The sequence below is a fragment of the Lactuca saligna genome, chromosome 5, assembly GCF_052625555.1.
Source record: "Lactuca saligna cultivar CGN05327 chromosome 5, ASM5262555v1, whole genome shotgun sequence".
NCBI classification, from domain to species: Eukaryota; Viridiplantae; Streptophyta; class Magnoliopsida; order Asterales; family Asteraceae; genus Lactuca; species Lactuca saligna.
The window spans coordinates 307573325-307585097 of NC_136421.1; the positions used below are offsets into that span (position 1 = coordinate 307573325).

Below are 11773 nucleotides of genomic sequence, written 5' to 3' on the forward strand. Positions count from 1 at the left end.
CTGACATTAGTACACCACGTGCACATAAGTGTACACCCAGCGTACTAGGGCACGCATCATACACACATGTACGCTTGGAGTACTCCTCTTGCCCAAATTACGAAATTGTCACTAAGGCTTCAAAGCATAATTCTTGGACTTAGGGACCAATTTGACATGAAATAGAATTATAGGGATGAATTTAGAAGTACCTGAACTTGGGATTTTACATTACGATACGAGAGTCGTGTCGGTTTAATCGTGAAACTTTGAAGAAGCATAACTTCTTCATACGATGTCGGATTTTAGTGTTCTTTATATGAACGGAATAATTGTCGCATATACTATAACTTTGGTTAAGATTATTTATCCTAAATGATCGTCTATAGACCCTAACTCTCAACCTCATTCTTACCCTAACCTTCACCCTTACATCCACACTTTACACTCTCACCTTTACCTCTACGATATCCACACCTATTTTCACCCCACTCCCCTATCAAATATTTAATATATATATATATATATATATATATATATATATATATATATATATATATATATATATATATATATATTAAGTAAATATAATAAAAATACATTTTCTTTCTAGTGAGCTTTACCCTAAATTTATATATTTATATAGATAAACTTACATTATTGCATTTCGTACATTTTACTCTAATGAATCCACAAACACATCAAAGTTACTATTTCTTTCTTCCTCGCCTCATCGACTCCTCACATCTTCATGTGCCCATCGACCAACACCAAATCGGAAACGTCGTTGTCTTCTTGTTGCCTTGCTCAGATCATAACCACTTGTCTCCTCCTCATGACAACCTTCGTGTCCATGACCCCGTGTTACTCGTAAGAATCTCAACGCCCTTATTGGTAGCAATATTAACACATGTGCATTTTTGCACTCTTGGAGTTATAGTTTAAGACGTGTTTGATTGAGCATGCAACTCAATCTTAGACTCGGTCATCACTACGTTCTTTTTAGCAAAATGCATACACCAAGGCACTTCTCTGGATCTCACAAGACATTTCGTCTAAGATCAAGGCGAAATATACAGATTGAGAGTCAAACCCCGATAGTGTTCAATTTCATCAGAAAATAACTATTTGTCTATAAATAAGTCTCGAACACATGTCGTAGACCAACAATATATATATATATATATATATATATATATATATATATATATATATATATATATATCGTTGGTCTACGACATGTGTTCGAAACTTATTTAGAGACAAATAGTCATTTTCTGATGAAATTGAACACTATCAGGGTTTGATTCTCAATCTGTATATTTCGCCTTGATTTTAGACGAAATGTTTTGTGAGATCCAGAGAAGTGTCTTGGTGTATGCATTTTGCTAAAAAGAATGTAGTGATGACCGAGTCTAAGATTGAGTTGCATGCTCAATCAAACACGTGGAAGTCAAATTTAAAAGAAAAATGGTTATGGATCAACATTGTTAAAGCGGAGTGTCTGTGGGGCAATTTTAGTTGTGAGATAAATGAGGTGTAGATAAATGTAAGTATATGAAGGAAGCTCTTATCCCTAAAGAGGATTTGAAGTATCTAATGTCTATTATCCATAAAGGAGATGGTGTGATGGCAGACGTCACCTATCGCATATGTGTTTTGTGTTCTGACTTTTATTGTTATACCTAATTTTGTTTTATTTCTCGTATTGTTATATTGTTCATAATAACTTACTTTCCTCTTTTGCAAGTTGTTGAATTTCTTTACTTATATTATGATTTATTAACATACATGCTTTTCCACTCACTTCAACTAAATCTCCCATTGTTTGTTTGCCTGATTTATAGGCGCCCATTTTGCAAATATCAAAGGTCATTTATATAAAGAGTCAAATTTCCAGCATCAAAGACATGATTGTGAACATCAACTTTCCCCTACCCGATTTTAATGGGATTCCAAAGGTCTGTTGTGGTTACTATCTATTAACTTCTCTCATTTTGTTACGAGGTGCTAGAATGAAAGCTGAAAAGCAAATTTGGGTATAGATCACGGAAAACGTTTATCAATAAAAAAAAAAAAAAAAAAAAAAAAAGACATTACATATTCAAATAACATACCAACTATACCCTACTACGCGATTATCTGCTAAATAATCTACCATCCTTAAACTCAAACGCAAGGATTACTCTGAGGCCCACCTACGGAAGAAAATACTATTCTCTTAGCCTTAGGTTGATTTTACAGACAAGATAACAATGGACCAAAATCCCATTGCTTTTATGATAGAAGTACAGTCTTGCTGGGTCAATATCAATAGTAGGGGGTCCCATAGTACGACTGAGGTGCAGCAGCAGTTGGTTGTTGTGCCGGTGCTGGTGCTGGTGCCGGTGCTGCCGCCACAGCACCACCAGGCTGTGTGTAAACTTGCTGTGGGACAGCCTGGTATAGAAAATTTTGTGACAACTTCTTGTTAGTTCTTGCCAATAAGTTATATTTTCGACAGACATCAAAAAGAAACTTGCAAGTTGCAAAATTAAAAACACTGATAATAAGGGCAAATTGATAATTTAACATCTAAGAATACCTGGACTGGGTATGAAGCGGGATAAGTAGCATAAGCAGCAGCTTGTGGAACAGATGTAGGAGCTGGGTGTTGTGGTTGGGGTTGGGCATAGCCGCTTCCATAGGCAGTGTATGTGCCATAAGCAGCAGCCTAAATCAGAAAACATATCCTCAATAGATGAAAATGGAAGTAATTATAAATGCATTAAAAATGAAATATTAAAAATACCTGTTGAGTATATGTTGCAGGCCATTGTTGTCCTTGAGCTTGTGGCCAAGCCTGAGGCTGGACACCATAACCTGCAGGCCACTGGTTGTGTGTGCCAGGTGAGCCGCCACCCGTTTTTGCAAGTTTTGCTCTTTCTGACACTAAATATCCCTCCATGTGTCGCTTCTTCGACTCTGTTGCACTTTTATGATGTACAAAAAGCTTGCTGTGTCTATTATCCGCCTTTTTTATGGTTTGTGTGTCCCCAAACAGATCTAGAAACTGCAGAAGAATTAATAACAGCAACTTGTCACACCATCTGCATAACACATTTTTTTTTTTTTTTTAAATCATTCTACCTCCAAAAAAATGCTGGATAACTCTTCTCTTTCGATATAACTTGCAGGATTTGGATTATCGGGACCTGGAGCTATGAACTTCTCCACCAGTGAGTCTAGGCGGTTGATTTGTTTTGGAAGTGATTGAATCGACTCCATGTGAATCAAAGCCTGCAATTCCATCATTAATGTAAACAACTAACTAAACATACAATCAATAATATATAAATATATATATATATTTTTTTGATAAAGACCTCTAAAAGTGGTTTCGAAATCTGATTGCTCTCAAGGGCTTCATCTAGAATCTCCCTTGCTTTTTCCACCCTTCCCAAAACCTATAAACAAAATTGTCAGCAATAAATAAAGGATTATTAAGTCACAAATAATGTAAAGAAGCCATACCAAGTACATAAATCGAGAATATTGTGCGAGCAAAAGTGGCAGGGTCTGTGAATGTTCTTTTCCTTTCTCAATTGCAATTGTCTGCTCATACAAAGAACAAGCTTCTTCCGGATTCCCCTAGTTATATTAAAAAGGAAAAGCCAATTAAGACATGAAAACTCAGATCAATGTTATGATGTTTTTAAACAAGCATTAATTGGGTTACCAGACGATGTTCCATGTTGGCATGCTTGATAATTGCTTCTAGAAGACCAGGAGAAAGTTCAGTATGCACAAGGTTATAAGATGCACGAGCACCCGCAATATCCCCACCATGCTCTCTAAATCGGGCAGCAAATAGGTGAATCTCTGGTTGCCTCTGTAAACATTATCAAAACAAAAAAAAAATGTTAAAAAGATCAAGATCATCATAAAGATGATTAAATTTACTAAGAATAAAACGTGTACCTTTACAAACACCTGTGTGGCACGAGCAAGTGCATTTTCAGCAAGATCCATACTCCCACTGGCTTCCATACACAAAACGTATCGTATCCAAAACTCAGGATAATTTGCACACGCGATAAGACATCTTTCATATAACTTGAAAACCTGATGCAAAAAAATCCATGATTATGTATGTATCCAAAAAATGTGTTTTTTTTATTATATATGATTGCAAAAATAGGAGAAACACAAAAGAGATAGATACTCCGATGGCAGAACAGAACAGGGAGGCCCCTCAAAAATGAAACGAGGGACCCATGAATGATTTAAGTAACAACACACCTGCATACATAACATTGCAACTTTTAACAAATGGTTTTATAGTTTATTCCATGATGAACAACCCAGAATCTCGACTCACAAAATTTAGGATTTGAAAGAAAGTACTTAGCCTTATAGCATTAGCAACCAAATGGGAGGAGACCCATCCATGCTTTCAATATCCGTAGAGTTTAAAAAGATGCTTCATCCAACGAGTTTAGCCAGAGAGATATTACTTAACTGTAAGTCAATGTATAACAGGGGCAACTAAACGCACAAACCAAAAACATAAATTCAAACATCTGATAACTGAACACTTATTTATACCTTATTGAAGTCATCTCCTCCTTCCATAAAATCAAGATAATTATGCCAGTTTTCGAGCTCTGTCACGTTAAGTGGTCGGACATGAAAGTAGGGTCTTCTGATACCAGTCTCAAAATCAATAATCTTAGAATCCAATTCTTTAGCCTTCTTGTACAGCTCTTCTCTAACAGCGATATAAGACTCCACCTCTTCAGCTTCTTCACTTACAGGTTTACAAGCTTTCTCTTTCTCCACTGTATCTGGATGAACTTCCCCTTCACTTTCTTCAATCGTTGCTTCCTCTTTAGAATTTGTTGCAGCTGCAACTTCCTCAGGGGTTTTCAGTTCAGATAAAGGGCGACTTGCTATTAATTCCCTCAAGCTGAAAATTGTAGAAAAGAATATGATCATGTTTAGTTTATGTTAGACCTAACAGAAGCTAGAAGCTCCTCTACTGAACAAGTGTATATCACCTGTTATAATAGCGGTCCAATTGCTGATTAGGATGCTCCAATATCCGTGTGTATATCATTGCAAGATTGGACCACTGCTGCTGTTGATACTCGTATTCAATGTATTTATCCCATAAAGGAAAAGACAGGTAATCAGTTCCAACATAAGCTAGTCCCCGTTCAAACAGCCTGAAACAAGAAGGTAAACCAAATTATTATTCTTAATTATGATAGTTGATTAAAAATATATATATATATATATATATTACCTCCGTACTGTGTCGGGATCTCCATAAGTGTGAATGGCAAAAACACAATAGTGCAACCACATATCTACAGAATATGTTACCCCATGAACTGCTCGTTCATAAACCTCAACAACTTTGTCCAAAAATCCCAGGCGTGCCTCGTGATCAGCATACTTCTTCCAATAACCATAACACAAGGGAAATTCGGCTAAAAAGGTATCGTAAACTTTTCGAATCTTCAAAATGTTATCCTGTCAATAGATGAAATACAATTAAAGCTGTTGTTTATAACAAACTTCATACTTACTTACAACAAAAACCCTTGCCTAATGCCTACCTCAGCTGTTTTTTCAGTCTCTTCTATAAGAGCAGTCCAGGCAGTGAAGTCCAATGAATTGGTATTTACTATGCTCCACAAGCGTTCTTCTTCAGGAGACAATGCAGCAATGACTGCCAAAAAAAAGGAGTCAAAAAATTGAAGTACAATCTCAGAATCAATATGAAAGTTGGATTTAGTGAATGAACAGGTATGCCAAGTGCATACCAGAAGCACCATCATGTGGTTGATTTGCAGATGCAGAATTATGCTCATCGTATGAACCAACACCATTTTCACTTATACCCAAAGTTTTTGCATCACTGGTGTCATTTCCATTCACGGAAGAATGGTAAGCAGTAACATGAGATGAGTCTACATTCTCACTAACATCTTGTGTAGTTGAAGATGGAGCCTCATTGCTGAAATTGACATCTGTAACCTTTGATCTTCCAGCAGAACTTCGATCATCCTCATGAGGAATGGCAGTGTCTACATCCATGGTATCTCCATTAACTGTAGTTGATGGATGCTCCTGGATAGCTGATGATTGAGCAACAACTGTTTCACTATCTCCCATTGTAAATAGGTGATTGATTGTATCTTAAACCTGTATAGAAGATAAAAACCGTGAACAACCAAGGTAACCATACAGAAGTGATAGCAGTTCCAATTTCTCAGCTGTGTAACATCTAATCAGTCCAAATAAACACAAAAAGTGCTAAAAATTATATATTTTAACCAGGCAATACAAATGCAGGTCTAATGAGGAAGTAGATAACCTAACCATAATAATATTTCCAGCTAGCTATATTTGTGATACAGTTGCTTGAAGAATAAAAGGTTGCCACAACTTTTGCAAGAGTAGACTCAGTATGTTAAATAAGAATACAATGTTGAAAGCCTACGAAACTATATCAGTGTTTGTTTGAGTGTGGAGTACCTACTACATACTTAGAGATAATCCATCCATCAGCCATGGAAGCTCTATACTCTAGTCGTTTTATAAGTTCTTCAGTTAAGCTTTCTCATTAAAATTTCCATATCTCTGTAACAATCAGCCTTAATGGAAACCCTAAAGGTAGTCGTTTCTGTGGCAATTAACATGCAGAAGCTATATAACTTATTTTCCTTTCGTTATCCTATATCACTTTTTCGGACATATAAAGCCCTTCGGACCCACACATATTCAAAGTGCACATGTACCATGAAGTGAATTTTAATTTTTCCGGCTAGAAAAGATCTTGACATTAATACGCCGAATCATACATTGCAAACTCTGAAATGAAAATTTGTGACAGCACGAACAAACTGCTAGGGTTACGTCTGTTTCATGTGTCTAGAAAGCTCCTACTCGCGTCAAGTAAACGACTACAATACCAAACTAACAAGAATAATCCTCGACGAATAAAATTCAGTTATAATGGAAACAAAAACATCTAGAAAAATAGAGTTATACTTCGATCGAAAACCCTAATTTTCAGCATAAAAGCGAAGAGTTTGAAGATTACTTGGCGCAGTAGTACGAGCAGACTACGGTGACGAACAAGAGAGGCACGCAGGTCCGTAAGCAGAGAGAAGGAGACGGAACTGACGATGAGCGGCTGTCGAGTGCGTGTGTGAATTTATGCCCTAACCATACGAAAACATATACCGTTTCTCTGTTTCCGCATGCCCCTTTTTTGAACTGACAATGCAAAGTTAATGGATATTAACAAACTAACCCTTATAAACTAGCTAATTAACAAAAATAACCTTTTTGTATCCTAATTTGAAAGGTACTCATTTTATTTGGAATGGTGCATTTCGTCTAGTTATGTGTGGTTTGGAATTTCCTGATACTCATTTTGAATTGACATCGTACGTTTAGGGAATTTCGGACTCTTCACATTACACGTCCATGGTTTTTCATCTTTTTTTTCACTTACGTTTAATAATTCGGAATTACTTTTCCCAACATTTGAAACGAGTTCATCATACCGAGTGCACGAAGAAAGCTTGTCAACCTTCATATTTACATTTATAATCTTGAAACAACACTTTTACCAACATCAAGAACAATAGGAGATTGTTTTTTGTTCTATTTTGTGGCTCCATGATATGTTGTAAGATACTTTTGTAATATATCAATTGTACGTTTGTAGTTGTTAGTTTTGTTACAAATGACGTTCCAAAAAAAAATATAGAATCATACATTTATGAGTTGTATGCTACCAGTGATCACATGTAGTCTTCCTCTAAAGGTAGGTACTTATGATCAATGTATATTTTGAAAGTATCTTACGAAGAAAGATACATTATAATTGTGTGAAAAAATACTAAAATGTCTTGTTTGATAATTGAGAGATAAAAGTATGAATGATAAATTAGCATCATTCATCACAACAAAAGCAATACATAAAGTGTTATCAAAATCAGAGTGACTGTTAAATGTGGAACTCTGTTGTTGTGTGTGATGCAGTCAACTCAAGTTCTTCCCCTTGGACTTGGAAGTACCTAAAACAAAACTAAAAAACTAAGCACAAACCTTAGTAAGTTTCCCCAAACTACCACATAGTATACATACAATAAGCATATATAGTGGGCCCCACCCGGTCATCAAGCTGAGCTCGGAAGTAAATCGAGCCCCGCCCAACATGCATATAACATATATCAAATAAACATATACACACGCAACATAGGTACATAGCATACAAACAGTCATTGGGCCCCGTCCAGCATCGGACCTTACCCGGAAAGCATCTAAACACATATACATGCAAGACTCATGAAGACAACTAGCATAATGACATAGCATAAACATAAGCTTGCATTGGTGCCTTCGACCTGCAATACCAGTGAGGAAACTCACCTCGAAAAGCTAAATGAAACGAATGATCTCTGATTGCTAGTCCTACAGCTCCCCGAGCTATCAATTACTAAATAAAAGCTAATTAACAATGGCATCTACATCATTAACCAAAAATCCCTACATGGGGTAAAAAGACTATTTTACCCCTAACATAACTTGGTCCAAGAACAAAACCCTAAATCACAATCCAATGGCTCAAAAGGGGTAAACAATTCAACAAGGCCCAACATATGGCCTAATTTCTAATTTTGCCCAATCCCTTTGGATGGGAATTGGCCCAAAGGGCCAAAAATGCTTCCATAGCCCAAATTTTCGATTCCAGATGGCCTACTGTAATGCTTGTGTTTATGGGCTTGTCATTAATAGCAATGTATTAGTCTATGTTAACATTTGTAACCCATTTTGAAATAATAAGAATGTATTATTTGAGTATTATATGTTTTGTGCTTAGTTGTGTGGCTTAAATGAATTAATAATAAAAAAAAATAAGCGTCAAAATAAAATAGTAGATAAAGCCGATATCTTTGGATAATTTTGTAGTAGTTGAAACGACGTTTCCGAATATATAAAAAATGCCGAAATTCGAGTTATAACGAAGAAGTTATGATTTGTCGAAGTTTCACGACAGAACCGGCACGACGCCGAATGACGTAAAATACAAATTTAAGATAGAACGGTATCTAGCCTTAGTAATATAAACGAAACTTGAAGAGTTCGTTAAATCAAGAGCGTACATAAAAAGAACGCCCAAATCTAACTTCGTATGAGGAAATTATGATTTTCTGAAGTTTCCGAATACTCGATTTGAGATCGAGCAGTTTTTAGCCGAACCAATCTAAACGAGAATCGAAGATCTCGTTAATAGTAGTGAGACGATAAAAAGATAGGCGAAAACGGACGTCGGATGAAGAAGTTATGACTTTATAACGAATTTTTCTGTCTCGGCCTACTAAAAATAATATATAAGTATTATATTTATAATATATTAAAAATAAAGTCAAAATCAGCCAACAGAGTCTAAACGAGAGTTGTAGATCATAATCTCACATACGCGTCCATATAAAGAACGTCGAAAACAGAGTTCGTATGCAAAAATTATGAATTTCTGAAGTTTGAGGTGCGAAACCCCAAACCTGTCAGATACCACGACGCGGTCAATCTTCTGACACCTCCTGGAGTCCCCCAGACGCAACTTGCGATGACGCATGTAGTGACGACCAAGCCCACGACGTGGAAAAAGGTGTCACGATGTGGCAAGGGCAAAATTTGTCCTATAAATAGATTTGAAGGGCCAACCGTTTAAGGTTGCTATTTTCTCTCCTCTCTCTATCCCGTTCTACCTCGATTTACGTGCAAGAACTACCCCCGAAGCCCCGATATCATCCCGAGACCCAAAGCGAGTCCCGAACCCCGAAGATCCCGAGAAGAAAAGAGTTTCGAGCCGAAGCTCTGCCCGCAAGGAGCCCGGTTTTTGTGAAGATCTTCCAGATCTACCGAAGAATACTACTTCTACAAGTTGTAGTGTTGTCCGATCATCTTCTGATCAAGTGAGTGTGTAGTCACTTTCTTCTAACACATAATTATGAAGTATTTTATACGAAATATGTATTATGTGTATATTTTGTTGTTATATGTGTGAATGTATATTCATTTGCTTCTATCTCATAGATATGATTTATTCTCTATGAAATACGTGTTATGTGTATGTGTCTCATCTGTTGTTTGGAATATGTGTTGAATGAGAATGCTATACAGGTTTTAAAATGTATAAAAATATATATTTTTATCTACTAATATGTTTGGTAGAACATGGATAGATAGTTGATGTGTGATAAACAGATGAGAGGCCTCGATGTTGTTGTTGACCTAGTCATCTAGCGGAGTATGGATGACGACCACGGACTCTTTCTAGACAGTCATGTGGAACACTAGCAGGTTCATCACCTGTAGGTGTTGTGAACGATATGTTCACCGGTGTACTTTATCCCTCTCATGGTTGCCTTTATGACATCTATTGCTGAGGAAACCTCTTTGCAGTAATGTTCGTCCCGATGAAAATCCTAGATTAGGTCCCAGGTAATAGATGTTGTCTTAGGGGCGTAAAGTGAGGATAACGGGAATGGGTAATCGGGTTATTGTTGGTTGGTGAAATTAAATATAATTATTTATTGTGGGTTGAAAACTCTATATGCTCACCAGGCTCCCAAGCCTGACCCACTCAGTTTTGTTGTATTACAGGTAGTGGCGCGATAGCATAAGTTGGATGACTTATCAAGATCTTTTGCTATTAGACCAGATCTTATATGTAACTGTTGTATGGTCTATCTTTTGTTTTTTATGCTTTTGGTCTGTTTATCGGAACATGACATCTCGAATATTGTTATATAATGAAAATGCATATCTTGATGAAATGCTTTGATAAACTTTATTTCATCATATTTTGTTTTGGGAACAAATTCCGCAACTCTTTTAAATAAAAAAGATTTACTCTGAAATTATTTTAAAAGCATAAATGAAATCGGTCTTTTTTGGCCGTGATTTTGGGGATGTCACACCTATTAAGGCCCAAGGCACAAAGTCCAAAAAAGTAGCCTAATCGAGGCCCAAAAGACGTGAATCCCAAATCCTTTGAGTACGTTGGGCGTACAAAACTGTACGCTAAACGTACAAGCTGCATGGCTTGTACGTTGCGCGTACTGGCTTGTATGCTCATCGTACTCACCCATTAAGCCATAATCCCATCAAACACTTAAATCCTTAAGACATAGTGTTCCAATCACAAATCTAAGCCATAAGAAGTGTCTTAAACCATAAAATCGACAACTTTGTGGCTTGCATCCGCCAAAATGAACCCAAACTTGAAATATGACATTCTACTTCCATAAAAATGACCAAAACTCATGCATGGATGATTCAAAGCCTCAAAGATGGCAACTTTATGACTCAATGACCAGATGAACACCAAGAGTGGCAACTCTAACCTCCAGAAAATGGTAGTAACTCACAAGATCTCATCAAACGGAACCAAAAAGACCCAAAAACTTAATCAGGGAAGATCTAAACAATAACAAGGCAAGTTCTTAGCTTTATACCTCAAATGAGTGCCAAAAAGTCCCAAAAACTCCAACTACTCTCCTTCATTAAGTTCTTATTCTTTTTTCCAAGGCTCCAAACTACCAACAATGCACTCCACAAGGTCAAGAACACACTAAGATGACAAAAGGGGTCGATTTTAGGGTTTATGTACAACAGAGGTTGATAATGGACTAACGTATGGGACTTAAGGACAATTTATAGGGATGGAACCCTAAAAATTAGGGTTTCTGGTCCTGACCACGTACATTGAGTGTACATCCTCGTA

At 36.7% G+C, this 11773-nt stretch overlaps 1 protein-coding gene across 1 annotated transcript; it reads right to left on the minus strand.

Moving 5' to 3' along the window:
• Positions 1 to 1990: 1990 nt before the first annotated feature.
• LOC145048526 (pre-mRNA-processing factor 39-1-like) lies at positions 1991 to 7231 on the minus strand. The gene is made up of 14 exons (XM_078997045.1): positions 7073 to 7231; positions 5790 to 6171; positions 5583 to 5695; positions 5267 to 5496; positions 5019 to 5186; positions 4567 to 4927; positions 3940 to 4083; positions 3698 to 3850; positions 3493 to 3609; positions 3345 to 3425; positions 3109 to 3258; positions 2771 to 3031; positions 2564 to 2692; positions 1991 to 2418 (listed from the first exon to the last, which is right to left on the minus strand). The coding sequence occupies exons 2-14, from the start codon at positions 6139 to 6141 to the stop codon at positions 2290 to 2292; spliced, it is 2388 nt and encodes a 795-aa protein (XP_078853171.1). The 5' UTR covers positions 6142 to 6171; positions 7073 to 7231; the 3' UTR covers positions 1991 to 2289.
• Positions 7232 to 11773: the final 4542 nt, after the last annotated feature.